At 43.6% G+C, this 14,463-nt stretch overlaps 1 protein-coding gene across 4 annotated transcripts in view; it reads right to left on the bottom strand.

Annotated features, from left to right (window-relative positions):
* SAFB (scaffold attachment factor B) overlaps positions 1-14,463 on the bottom strand; it is a 42,790-nt gene that overhangs the window by 23,316 nt on the left and 5,011 nt on the right. For all 4 annotated transcript variants that reach the window (XM_008987029.5, XM_002761609.7, XM_008987030.5 and 1 more), the window contains exons 3-4: positions 3,987-4,051; positions 3,698-3,904 (exon numbers count right to left, since the gene is read on the bottom strand). In XM_008987029.5, coding sequence (XP_008985277.1) covers positions 3,698-3,904; positions 3,987-4,051 — 272 coding nt within the window. The remainder of the gene's footprint in view (positions 1-3,697; positions 3,905-3,986; positions 4,052-14,463) is intronic.

Below are 14,463 nucleotides of genomic sequence, written 5' to 3'. Positions count from 1 at the left end.
AGCTGGGCATGGTGGCGTGTGCCTGTAGTCCCAGCTACTCGGGAGGCTGAGGCGGGAGAATTGCTTGAACCCAGGAGGCAGAGGTTGCGGTGAGCCAAGATCGTGCCATTGCACTCCAGCCTGGGTAACAAGAGCAAAACTCTGTCTCAAGAAAAGAAAAAGAAATGTTGTATGTCAATTTCCTGCACAGACTAGGAAATCTACTAAAATGGTATCTGTATAGGTTTTTAAATATGTAAACCGAAGGAAAAAAGTCTAAATCAAATAGAAAAGAGATTAAAATGAGGTAGTACATAGACTCGCTAAATGGATCTGAGCACAGGGTTTGAGGGCTGTTCTTCCAGGAGCAATGGCTAGAGTTCTGCTGAGGTGGAGCCTTCAGCCACCACTGCTCACCCAGCCTGGATGCTGATGACGTGAGGCCTGCTGTCCCTGGGGTAGGTGCCTCCCTCAATGGGACAGCATCTCCTAGCACCAACTTCCAAATCCAAGTGTGGGGAGAGGAGCTTGGGACTGGCAATATCCTATGTCCCACCTACAGGGGAAGAATAGCTTTTATTCCAAGAAGCAGGCTCTGCCCAATAAGGCAAAGGATTCCCCAAAGAAAGGGGGTTCAGATAATCTGTGGCTGAAGCCAATTTGGACACCCGCTATAAAGCCCTGAGGTTTGAAATATTTTTAAGGGGGAGATTTTTTTCAGATATTTTATAACCAGCATGTATTTTTATCAGTTTTACTTCACTAGGAAAGACACACACACATGATCAAAAGACTCAAAAGGTACAAAAGGCCATTCCCTGGAAACCACTCTCCACTACTCCTTTGTTTCTGCAAGGCAGCTGTTGTTGCATATGCTATAGCCGTGTTTAAGCACCTAAGACCACCTCCCCTTCTACATCTGCATGAGAGGCAGCAGGCCATTCTGAACTCTCCCCGGTTTTGTTTCTCTTTTGGAGATGGTTACACAGCAGTAAGAACTGTACTTGTGGTAGTAGTACATTTCATACTAACTCTATCCTAGGCATTGCTCTAGGCCAGGATGCATTTTGTTAGAGCTGCAGGGTCAATTCTTCAGGAACTGTGCAACAGATGAGTCAGGACTCTTCATCTCTGACACTACAGCACAAAAACAGCCACAGACAGCATTATCAATAGGTGTGGTGCAGTGTGTCCTCACAAAACTTCATTTACACAATGAGACCCTGTCTTGAAATAAAACAAAACAAAACAAAAAAGTAAAACAAAACAGAACAAAATTCCCCCCAAAAAACCAGGTGAGAGCCAACTTAATGACTTCTGCGTTACGTGTATGATAATCAACCCACTGAATCTTCCGCACCTGAGGAGCAGAGACTAAGGAGTTTGTCCAAGGACACACAGAAATTGGCTGAACTCCAGAATTTATGCTCTCAATTCTTTTTTTTTTTTTGAGTCTCACGCAGTGGCATAATCTCGGCTCACTGCAATCTCCACCTCCCTGATTCAAGTGATTCTCCTGCCTCAGCCTCCCAAGTAGCTGACATTACAGGTGTGCCCTACCATGCCTGGCTAATTTTGTAATTTTGCATTTTGAGTAGAGATGGCGTTCCACTATGTTGGCCAGGCTGGTCTCAAACCCCAGACCTCAGATGATCCACCTGCCTCAGCCTCCCGAAGTGCTGGGATTACAGACATGAGCCACTGTACCCAGCCAAGCCACTGCACTGGCCTCGTCTCTTAAAACTATACTGCTTCCAGACATTTAGGATGTTTCCAGCTTTTGTTACAGAATGCATCACTTTCTACTTAGGAAGGAAAAAACCAACCTGAAGATGAAGCCATTCAGGAAGGGTAAGTAATTCCTGCTGCTATGCAAGAGTTTCCGCTACGCCTTTTTAGAAGCTGGTGAACGGGACTCACCAAAAATTGCACACCCTAATTGTACCAGAATAACTCTCAGGCACTTATCAGACTCAAATCCCCCATTAAATACGACAATCTGCCACCTCTTTGGATACTCAGAATCAGTTTCAAGAGGAAATGCAAAAGTGTTCTGAGGAGATGGAGAAGCAGACTGACTGGCATAGAACAAGGCTTCTGTCCGCCAAGACTGGAGAAGGGCTCACTGCGGAATACCTGAGCACCAGGACAAGAATGGGCCCCCAAATGGGCCAACACATAAAGGGCGCCAAAGAGACACCCCACAGCTGCTTGTTTGCATCATCTTTTCTATCTGACAAACGTTTAGTCCTCAGGTAAATAAAATTAGTATCAAATAAATGGCACCAAGACAATGTCATGCATGAGTTAAGTATATGGCCTCTGGAATTAGCTGATCTTCGTTCTTATGAGCTGTGTGTCATCTGGAGATATTTTTTAGTTCTTGCCTTCCTAACTTCCTCAAATGAAAATGGGGACAACACCCACCTTGTGTTGCTATTAAAAGAATCAAAGGGCACAGGCCAGGTGTGAGAGGCTGAGGCTGGAGGATCACCTGAAGTCAGGAGTTCAAGACCAGCCTGGCCAACATGGTGAAACTCCGTCTCTACTAAAAATACAAAAAAATTAGCCGCACTTGGTGGTGGGTGCCTGTAAATCAAGCTATTTGGGAGGCTGAGGCAGGAGAATCATTTGAACCTGGGAGGCGGAGGTTGCAGTGAGCTGAGATTGCGCCACTGCACTCCAGCCTGGGCAACAAGCGCAAAACTCGGTCTCAAAACAAAACAAAACAAAAAAAGCATAATGCTTAATGCCTGGCAGGTGGTATTCAGGAAATACTACCCACTATCATCTTACTATCCATTTGATGCTTCTAACAGGAAAAAACTAAGGTTTAAAAGCAGTATAAAGGTTAGTATTAGAGGTTAACTCTCAGATGGAAATCAACTGGTGCTTCTTTTTCTTCTTAACAAGAGATAGGGTTTTCTGTGGGGCTCTGTCACCCAGGCTGGAGTTCAATTGCATAACTGTGGCTCTCAGTACAGCCCTGAACTTCCAGCTGCTCCCTCCGCCTCAGCTTTGTGAGTCACTGGGTTACAGGAGTGCATCAAGGTGCTCAGCTCAACAATTACTTCTTAATAGGAAAACTACTTCTAACGTCTTCCTTTCAATGTTTTAAAGCATGTAGGCCATAATAGCACAGATCAAGTCCTGCAACAGGAAGGGTCTCAATGGCTGTCCTGAAAATGTCACATGCTGCATACTGCAAATGGAAGGCCAGTACGTGTGAACGTCACATGCCGCATACTGCAAATGGAAGGCCAGTACGTGTGAGTGTCACATGCTGCATACTGCAAATGGAAGGCCAGTACGTGTGAACGTCACATGCCGCATACTGCAAATGGAAGGCCAGTACGTGTGAGTGTCACATGCTGCATACTGCAAATGGAAGGCCAGTACGTGTGAGTGTCACATGCTGCATACTGCAAATGGAAGGCCAGTATGTGTGAACGTCACATGCCGCATACTGCAAATGGAAGGCCAGTACGTGTGAATGTCACATGCTGCATACTGCAAATGGAAGGCCAGTACGTGTGAATGTCCCATCACTTTTCAACAAAGCAAAGGGTGTTTCCCAATCAGCTGAACCAACTGACCCTTATTCTACTGAACTGGCATTACAGGAACAACTTACTTCCTAATATAAAACAGATCACCTATTTTAACTATGGAACTGACACATTCAGGGCACATTCTAGAGACATTGCCGGTTACCTACAGCATGTTCCTGAAGCTGCTCCGGAAGCTCTTTCATTTCCCCTTCAACTAGCTCTCTACTATCGGACAGGGACTCCTGGAGGTTATCCGCATCGTCGTCTTCGACACAATCTGCAACGCTTCCGTTATCAATTTCTGCTTCATCCAACACACTGATATCCATGATGTCGATATCCTGCAAGTTCTCCAAACTGGTCTCAACATCCTCCTGTGACACAACCAGACCAAACCATCACGTGACCGCCACTGGTCCACCCACCACGCTGACTCACACGCAAGGCCACACATACCTGTCCATCCCCGGAGTTTTCCTCCAGTCCGTTATCTTCCACACCCTCTTCTTCTGGTTTGCGCCCTGAAGACAGAAGCATTTACAGCATGAGATCAATGATATGCACTTTACAGAAGCAACAATGCCCGGAGCACTTCCTAATCCAGGCCATTCCAGACAAGACAGCCGTGCCCCACCCCTAAGCAGAAGAGGTTCTATTCTTGTCAGTGAGCTGTGGAAGCAGAAGTGTGGGAAACAGGTTCTCGGTAAAGTTGAACAGGATCAGACCTGTCCTCAGCTCTGCCCTTCTTCCCATTCTAAGTGTCCTTGTTTGAGGGAAGAAAACCATTTGCTACAAATGTGCTGCCTTTTAGTTAAGGAACATGCTTTTCCACAGAAAGTGTGTCCCACTGAGTATGGACATTTTAAATGCCTAAAAACAAAACAAAACAAAATTCAAAAATCCCATATACTGTCAAGATACTCCAGAGCAGCTGGGTGCGGTGGCTCACGCCTATAATGCCAGCACTTTGGGAGGCCAAGGCAGGTGGATCACTTGAGGTCGGGAGTTTGAGACCAGCCTGGCCAACATGGTGAAAACTGGTCTCAACTAAAAATACAAAAATTAGTTGGGCGTGGCGGTGGGTACCTGTAATCTCAGCTACTCAAAGAGTGAACTGCTTGAACTTGAGAGGTGTAGGTTGCTCTGAACCAAAATCATACCACTGCTTTCCAGCCTGGGTGACAGAGCAAGACTAGGTCTCGAACAAAACACAACAAAACAAAACTGGAGAAGAAGTTTTTTTAACTTATACATTTCCATGAACAGCGAATTAAAAAGTGCCAATCTTTCTGAACCTCTGTTAAAACTTGCTATTTTTATCTTTGCCAATATTCTAGGTAAAAAGGTATACTTGTATTAACACAAATTTATCTCCTGACTATTCAAATTGCTTTGAGTCATTTGCTTTTTGTTATCACCTGTACTTCTCTAAAAATTTCTGACCAATACCCTCCCCCCCAGTTAAACACTTTGGCTCCATTCCCCGTCATTTGAAATGTATATATTATGTATACAAAATATGTATTTTCCCTGTTCTTTTTACTAGTCTTTTAATTTTGTTTATAGGTTTGAGTACATTTCACTCTTTTTTGGGCGGGTTGGGGGGGGAGATGGAGTCTCGCTCCGTTGCCCAGGCTAGAGGGCAATGGTACGAACTTACCGCAACCTCTGTCTCCCGGGTTCAAGCGATTATCCTCACTCAGCCTCCTGAGTAGCTGGGATTACAGGTGCGCACCATCACACCTGTTTAATTTCTGTATTTTTAGTAGAGAAGGGTGTTTTACCATATTGGCCAGGCTGGTCTCAAACTGCTGACCTCAGGTGATCCGCCGATCTCAGCCTCCAAAAGTGTAGTGATTACCAGGTGTGAGCCACTGTGCCCGGCCCATTTCCCTTTTATGTGGCCAAAGCTATTGTTTTCTAAATGTAAATGGTTTTTACCTTCATGCTTAGAATCCCTCCTCCACACTGAAGGCTAAGTGATATATACCTGTATTTACTTCCTTTGAGGTTTTAAACATTTATTCTCTCAGTTTCATGTTGAGTGAGACTATTTTCCCAACAATTATCCCATTTGGAAACGGATTTCCCAGCAGCATATGATAAACAGTACTTGCCCCCGACCAATTTGAAATGTTGACTTCCTCAATATTATATTTTTATTTAAGTCTGGCATTGCTCGTTTCCATTCTCTTCCACTGATGTGTTATTCTTGTTCTAGTTTTAGATATGCGGCATTACCATGTTTTTCTAAATAGAAAATACTGGCCAGGTGCAGTGGCTCAGGCCTGTAATCCCAGCACTTTGGGAGGTGGTCAAGGCAGATGGATCACCTGAGGTTAGGAGTTTGAGAACAGCCTGGCCAACATGGTGAAACCCTGTCTCTAGCAAAAAATACAACAATTAGAAGATCATGGTGGCATGTGCCTGTAATACCAGCTACTCGGAAGGCTGAGGCAGGACAATCGTTTGAACCTGGGAGGCAGAAGTTGCAGTGAGACAAGACTGTGCCACTGCACTCCAGCGTGTAACAGACAAACTCCACCTCAAAATAAACAAACAAACAAACAAATAAAGGAAGTTATGTAATTAAAACATCAAGAGGCTACATACCTTCTTAGGCTCATATTTCTCATGCCAGCTAACAACGCTAAAAACAAGGAAGTCATTTCCCCCACCCCCCCTTGTGCAACCTCCAAATTTTCCTTATTGATCAATGATTTGTAACAACTGCAACAGTTCATAGGGACAGGCATGCAGGCACCTTCCTCCAAACAGCAGTATTTATATGGTCATTTGCTTTTTCATATATATGATAAAATGAGTAGAGAACAGAAAATGTAAATGATACTAGAAATAACAGAACTGAAGCAAAAATGGAAGTCATTAGGCATGGCAAAAATGATATTTCTGGTGTCAAGAATAGGCGTGCTCAAATTAAACTCTGACTGTCTTCCATGTGAAGAATAAAATCACGTGGATGAAATATATGAAACAGATGATGGAAGACCACATCTCAAAAGCAAGGCATAATGTAGCACACACAGTTTCGTGTTTTAGAGCTACTGGCAGACACAGCTTCCTAGAGGTCCTTACAGAAGGTGGTGCTCAGCTTTTTGAAGAACATGGGACAAAAGATGATCAACCACACGACCTTGGGAAAACTACTTTCTGCCAGGCCTCTTTCCCAGTGTGAAGAATAGTCTCTTCTTCTCATCAAGGGATCCTCCCACTCAGTCTCCTGAGTAGCCGGGACTATAGGCGCACGCCACCATGCTTGGCTAATTTTTGTATTTTTGTAGCAGTGAGGTCTCACTATATTGCCCAGGCTGGTCTTGAACTCCTGGGCTCAAGGGAGTCTCCTGCTTGGGCCTCTTGAAGTGCTGGAATTACAGACACAAGTCACCACACCCAGCCTGAAGATCAATTTTTTTAAAGTCTACATGTTGTTTCAAGTAGTATAAGGAAACGAGGTCTCTATAATCCCCAGCACATTAGGAGGCCAAGGTGGGCGGACCACTTGAGATCAGGAGTTTGAGACATGCCTGCCCAACATGGCAAGACCCTGTAATCCCAGCTACTCGGGAGTCTCAGACAGGAAAATCACTTGAAATCACTTGAACCTAGGAGGTGGAGGTTGCAGTGAGCCAAGATCGTGCCACTGGACCCCAGCCTGGGTGACAGAGTCAGACCCTGTCCCAGAAAAAAAAAAGTGAACAAGACATTAAGTTGTTTATACCAGAAACTATTCTTGTAACTGGATATATGTGTAATATACTGGGGGAGAAAAAAATAAAAGCAAAGGACAAAAATTCCAAACCTAATCATTTATATTGTAATTGAGGCTTAAAAAAAATCTTTCTCAGGGATAAGAATTTCCTTACTACATCTAGGTATATACCATCTGATTTTTCTATATTCTAATTCCATTCATATTTTTAGAATTACCTTATTTACAAAGATAGGAGACCATCAAACTAAAGTAGGATTCAAAACATAATGTTTTGGTCAGCTGGCTGGGACATCCATCCCCATTTTACACCATTATTTCTTTGGCAAAACATGCCTCGAGGTATGCAAACCAACTGGAACTCAAGCCAGCGGTCTTTGTAAACATGCAGGGAAGAGACAACAGCAGCATCTCCACAGAATGATGTGATAAAGCTGCTACAATTCTATGACACAGACAGTGGTTTCTGCCCAGTTCTATTCCAGACACTAGGAAAGATCTACGTAACTTATCAGAAACCTGCTGTCCTTCATAGTGTGTTTCTCTCTTCCTCAAGGGGGTACTAGATTTTCATTAAAAGAAATCAGGGTTTTCCACTTCTATGACCACTTTTCTCCCAAGCAGTATGTACAGGTGTACCGCAGTCAAATCCTTCCTAAGGGAAAACTCCCCCAAGGTCAAAAGTGCCTGGAAATGTCGGGAGAACATACAATCTTCAAAACGTCTAATCTTCAATATATGAAGCACATCCCTGACGGAAATGTTAATTAATCAACACTAAGACACTATTCTCCAGAGAAGAAAAAAAACCAACATGTCTAAAAAAGCCAAAAATGAATGCAATTCGGAAAAGTGTAACTCTCTGGCAAAAACTATAGTGCCATTGATTTCTCTTTAGTATCAAGGCCAATGTGCCCCTCAAATCCTACCTCAGCTCCTCACCCTTGTTTGTGGTCTCAACTATAGGCATGACCATGTCGCCTGCTCATAGCTCCCCGCCTGGAATTCCATCTCTTCCCTTTGGTTAAGCTTCCGTCTCAGACACTGTCCAATCTCACTGCTTACTCTGCTGCCCCAGACTTCTGCTGCGAGGCATGTGGGTGGTACCCAGGGGCTGCAGGTGGGTGGTTCATTACTTTTTAATTTGATTACACAAACACACTCCCCTAATTATGCAAATATACCCATTAAACTTTACTGCAGTAATAGAAGATTCATCCTTCTAGGCAGAGGAAGTGTAAAGCTATAATACCTTCCCTTTTCCCCACCGTCCTCTAAAAGGTAACCAGTCCTCTAAAAGGTAACCAACGTTTCCAGCTTGGTGATACTCCAGGACACTGTCTTGAGTCTTTATGTACATTATATGATACATATGGAAATAAGCTTGTGATGGAGATGAAATCTCATTGTTGATGAGTAATGAAAGCAAGTTATAGAAACTACTCGCAGGCCCTGGACATTTTACTGTACTGCACGTTGAGCCACCTTCGTATTTTACTCCACGCTACAGCAGTTCCCTGCTTTAGCTGCCCTCTCAAAAAGGCTGCAGTAATTATCATCTCCCACACCAACATCTTCCCCATGCCCTTGCCAATGTGGGAGAACAGGCACTGTGTGTATTTTTACAAAGTTTGATAAGCAAAAATCCTATGTCATTTTAAAATCTGCTTCTCTCCAATTAGCAGCAAGAGAATCTTGGTCTCTGTGCCACATGCGCTTCTTTGTGCATCTGCGAGTTGCCTGCTTAGTCTCTCCTCCTAGTTGCCTGTGTTGCTCGTTTTCCTCACTGATTTGTCAGAATATTCAATACTTTCTGGATATTCATTTCTTCCTTACTCTGTGCTGTTTTCTCTCAGACTGTGGCATACCTTACGATATCTTTTAGCAGAGACTTAAAACTTTCATGCAGCCAAATTTCTCTGTCGTTTCTCAGTTTTATTCTCACTCAGGTCTTCCTTAATACTGTATTATAAGAAGTACTAAACCAGCTGAAACTTCTATTTCACACTCGAGCTTCCCCCCACCATTAAATAAACAAACCCTCCAACTTCACATTGTTTGCAATACCCTATCATCGAAATTAGAAGAAATCCCTGTATTTCCCCCCCTAGAATTTTAGTTATTCTTGTGCATCATCACAGATAAATGGGGGGAAAAGGGCAAGCTATTCCTTATCACAGTAAACCAAGTAATAAACAATAACAAAATTAGAAAATCACTGTTTGGCAACCACCAAGGGATGAGCAGGATATTTACACAGTCTCAAAGTATCTTCCCCACACATATAACTGTGAAAAGGAAGATAGTAACTTTCCAATGGAGAAACCCGGCCAATAGCATTTGACGTCAGCTCACATGGCCAGTAGTGGCTGAAACTGACAGCATGAACCTCTGGATCGGATACTCTGATGACAATATAGGCTGGCCGTGGTGGTTCATGTCTATAACCCCAACTTTGAGAGTCCAAGGTGGGAGGATTGCTTGAGCACAGAAATTCAGGGTTGCAGTGACCTGTGATTGCACAACTGTACTATGGCCTGGGCAACAGGGCAAGACCCTGTTTCAAAACAAAACAAAACGAAAAACAGTAATACAACACGTATGGTGTATTTCTGACAGACATATAACTTGATCCTTATTATGGGGTGGGGGGAACCCCAAACAATTCAAATCGAGGAACAAGCTACAAAATAAGCGGAAGTGTTTAAGATTAAAGAAAAAACTTGAACAGTAACCACCTCTTCAGAGAATAGAGAAAAGAAAAAAGAAAAAACTAAGGAAACATGACAACCTGATGTAATGTGTGATTCTGGACATTTTTCCTGTTTGAGTCACACAGAACATTATTGGAACAAACTACTGAATCTAAACGAGGACTAAGATGAGATGGCAGTATTGTGTCAATGCCAATTTCTCGATCTGGACACCTACAGTTAGGTAATACCCTTGCTTTACTGCAGTATGTAGGGCGAAGGGCCATATGTGCCTTGCAATTTACCAAGTGGCGCAGTAAAAATATACATAGAGAGAGAGAAAAGGGTAAGGCAAATGTAGTCAGATGCCAACATTTAGGGGCTCGGGGTAAAGGGTATACAGGAATTCCTTGCATTATTTTTGCAACTTTTCTTTGAAATTGCCAAACTGAACAAAAACAAAACAAAACAAGCCAGCAGGGCAAGATTGGGTAATACTTAACCAAGCAAACAGGCCAAGTTTGCTTGTCCAGTTACGAAACATTCCCCAACACCATAAAACATCCTATTAATTTGTACTTTGTGATAACGTCACTACAAGTAAATTTACTTTCCTGGTAATTATTTTATTTTTTCAAGACAGGTCTTGCCCTGTCATCCAGGCTGGAGAGCAATCTCAGCCCAATCATGGCTCACTGCAACCTCAAATTCCAGACTCAGGCGATCGTCCCACCTCAGTCTCCTGAGTAGCTGGGACTACAGGTGCATGGCATCACGCCAAATTTTTCTAATTTTTTGGGGGGAGATGGGGGTCTCACTATGTTACCCAGGCTTCTCTCCAACTCCTGGGCTCAAGTGATCCCTCTGCCTTGGTGTCCCAAACTGCTGGGCTTACAGACGAGAGCCACTTCGAGCAGCCCTGATAATTATTTCACAAGAGTCTGCTAAACACATTAGTTGTGGAGGAGTACTGAGATTACTTGAGACATGCTTTCTAGAATTTCAAATCATTTTGAATTCATTCATTACAGAGGTCATTCTCTTTTTCAGTTAAAATCTTGGTAAAGATCGGGTGTGGTGGCTCATGCCTCTAATCCCAGCACTTTGGGAGGCCGAGGCAGGAGAACTGCTTGAACCCGGGGGGTGGAGGTTGCAGTGAGCTGAGATCGCGTCACTGCACTCCAGCCTGGCGCCTGGCGACGGAGCAAGACTCCGTCTCAAAAAAAAAAAAAACTTGGTAAAACCTACTGGCAAAGTAGTTGAAAATAACTCAAGAAAACTTACGGATCTGCCCTACCAGGTATCAAAATGTGCCATAAAGTTCTGGAATAAAACTTATCAAAAGAAGCAAAACAACAAATGAGACACAAAGCAGGTAGTGCCACATGGCTCCATTTTACATGAAGTTCTAGAACGGCTTATTTTTGCAGGAGTAGGGTGGGGCAGGGAGGCTCACTGGGACAGGCAGGAGTAACCTTTCTGATGACAAATGTTTCTTTTTGTTTTTTGAGACAGTCTTACACTGTTCTCCAGGCTGCAGTACACTGGCAGGATCTCGGCTCACTGTAACCTCCACTTCCCAGGCTCAAGTGATTCTCCTGCCTCAGCCTCCCGAGTAGCTGGGATTACAGGCGCATACCACCACGCCCAGCTAATTTTTGTATTTTTAGTAGAAATGGGATTTCACCATGCTGGCCAGGCTGGTCTCGAACTCCCAACCTCAGGTGATCCGCCCGCTCAGCCTCCCAAAGTGCTGGGATTATGGGTGTGAGCAGTGTGTCCAGCCTAAATGTTTTATTTTGATCCCTACCTACCTCACACCAATTGCAAAATACATTATATATGAATTAAACCTCCAAATGTAAAAATAAAACCATAAATATGACTCTCTCTATATGTAACAAGAACCATATTTTTTATAATTTAAAAGCAAAGAAGTACTTTTAAAGCATAACATAAAATCCAGAAACCTAGTGATCAAAATACCACAAGTCCAATCAAATGACAGATTAAAACAATAGGAACATTTTATAGGAGTCCCTGTAACTCAATAAGACAAACAACCCAGCATGGAAATTGGCAAAGGGCATAAAAAGGCCATTCAGGCAACACAAATATCCAATTATCAAAAGAAATGCAAACGAACCTCACCTGCAGAAAAATGCAGACAAATACAACGACATCTTTTTCTTCAATTTAAGAGGCAACACTTAACAAGGTAAGTCTGACGCTGAGTTTAGTGAAATAAGCACTCTCACTCACTGCTGGCAGGGCACAACCTGTGTTGGGACAGCCTTCTGTTATCGCTGTTTTTTTTTATTTTTTTATTTTTGAGATAGCCTCACTCTGTCACCCAGGCTGGAGTACAGCCTCCCAGGCTCAAGCCATCCTCTTGTCTTAGCCACCTGAGTAGCTGGGATTACAGGTGCCCGCCACCACACCTGGCGAATTTCTATATTTTTAGTAAAGACGGAGCTTCGCCATGTTGGCCAGGCTGGTCTTTTGATCCGCCCACCTCAGCCTACCAAAGTGCCGAGATTAAAGACACGATTGGCTGGGACAGCTATTTGTAAACTAGCTATGTGAAAATGAAAGGCCACATCCTTGACTCTCAAATTCTTCTTTCACTAAGTTACCAAAAATTTGACCACACAAATAGTTATCTGATTTGTGCAAATACTTGACGCTGAAAGTAACGGGTGATAATTGGAAACAATCTCCAAACGTCTAGTAAGAAAAAGAACGATGGGCCAAGTTGGAGTACATTTATTTATACTGATTATTAACCTATTAAAAAATAAAAGAAAATTTTGTATAGCAAGATCAGGGTGTTTTTGAACGAAAAAATATATGCATACAGGTGTGTGCACATATCTATATGTTTACTTTCTTCCGCTCTCACTCTGTGCCAGACTGAAGTGTGGAAGCACTCACGGCTCACTGGAGCCCTGACCCCTTGGGCTTAAGCAATCCTCCCACCTTGGCGTCCCTAGTAACTGGGACTACAGCTGTGTGCCACCATGCCCCGCTCATTGCATTTTCTGTAAGTTTTGTTTTTCTAGACACAGGGTCTTGCTCTGTAACCCAGGCCTAAGTTTACTCTAAACATCACACACACACACACCAAGTCTGGAGAAGTATGCCCCAACTTTTAGTAGTGGGCTGGCCCCGAACTGTGATGAAACTTCTGCTTTTTACTCCCTTGCATGTATTCTAAAACCTGCTCGGCGAAGTGCCTCACACCTGAAATCTAAATGCTTTGGGGGGCTGAGGTGAAAGCAGGGCTTGAGGCCAGGAGTTCGGGGCTGTAGTGAACTATGACTGCGCCACTACACTCCACCAGAGAGACAGAGACCCCATCTCAACAAGACAGCAACAACAAAAGCCTGTATTCCGAGTACTTGCTTATGTCAGAAGGAAAAGGAAAGCAAAAAAGGTGATCCACAGGCTCCATTTTTTTCCACTATAATTTCTTTCTCCATTGATTTTCTGGGACTCTTTGCCTTGGCAGAAGTTTACTTGGGCAAAGGCAAAAACACAACGCATCATGAACCACAGAAGTGACTTCATTCGGCTGTTCTCCCAGTGCTTACCCCAAACACTGCGGCTGTCACTGGGGCAATACTTCACCATCAAGTATTATCTCATTTGGTTGTGGGCTGTGAGAACAAGGCCTTCAGTTACAGGTCGCACATCTCTATCTAAAACTGAAATCTTCTGAGCAACAACTGGCACCAGCACAATTCCACACCTGATGTGGTGGGCTGCAGGAAAACGTTAGCGAAAGCTTTGTTTCACGCAGAAAATTGTCAAAAACATGGCATAAAATTATCTTCAGGTATGTAAGAAAAGAATTTAGTGTTTAGATTTGGGTCCCAATCCCAAAATATCTCTATGTGTATGCAAATATCGCAAATCTAAAACCTGAAACCCTTCTGGTCCGAAGCATTTCAGATAGGGAATACTACACGAACCAAGAGAAGATTTGGTCCACAAGCTCAGCTTTGGCTACTTCTTTTTTTGCGGGGGATGGAGTCTTGCTCTTGCAATAGTGCATTCTTCGCTCACTGCAACCTCCGCCTCCTGGGTTCAAGCGATTCTCCTGCCTCAGCCTCCCAAATAGGTGAGATCACAGGTGCCCGCCACAATGCCCAGCTAACTTTTGTATTTTTAGTAGAGACGGGGTTTCACCATGTTGGCCAGGCTGGTCTCAAAATCCTGACCTCAGGTGATCCGCTGGCCTCAGCCTCCCAAAGTGCTGGGATTACAGGTGTAAGCCACCGCTCCTGGCCTTGGGTGATTCCTTCTTAAGCCAGTAGCTGAGCGTTACCAAGTTAAACCATTGAGAGGGAAGGAAAAATAAACAAGACACAGCTCCAGTCCTCAACAATCTGGTCTTGACAGAAGGCACGACGACATAAATATTAAACCAAGGTATAAGGGACTACGCCACGGGAGGACAGAGGACCCAAAGAGATGAGTTGCTATCTGTGAGATGGATCAGTTGTCT

The sequence above is a fragment of the Callithrix jacchus genome, chromosome 22 (genome assembly GCF_049354715.1).
Source record: "Callithrix jacchus isolate 240 chromosome 22, calJac240_pri, whole genome shotgun sequence".
Lineage (NCBI taxonomy): Eukaryota > Metazoa > Chordata > Mammalia > Primates > Cebidae > Callithrix > Callithrix jacchus.
The sequence above is the reverse complement of the archived record's forward strand: the minus strand, read 5'-3'. Positions and strand labels throughout refer to the sequence as shown.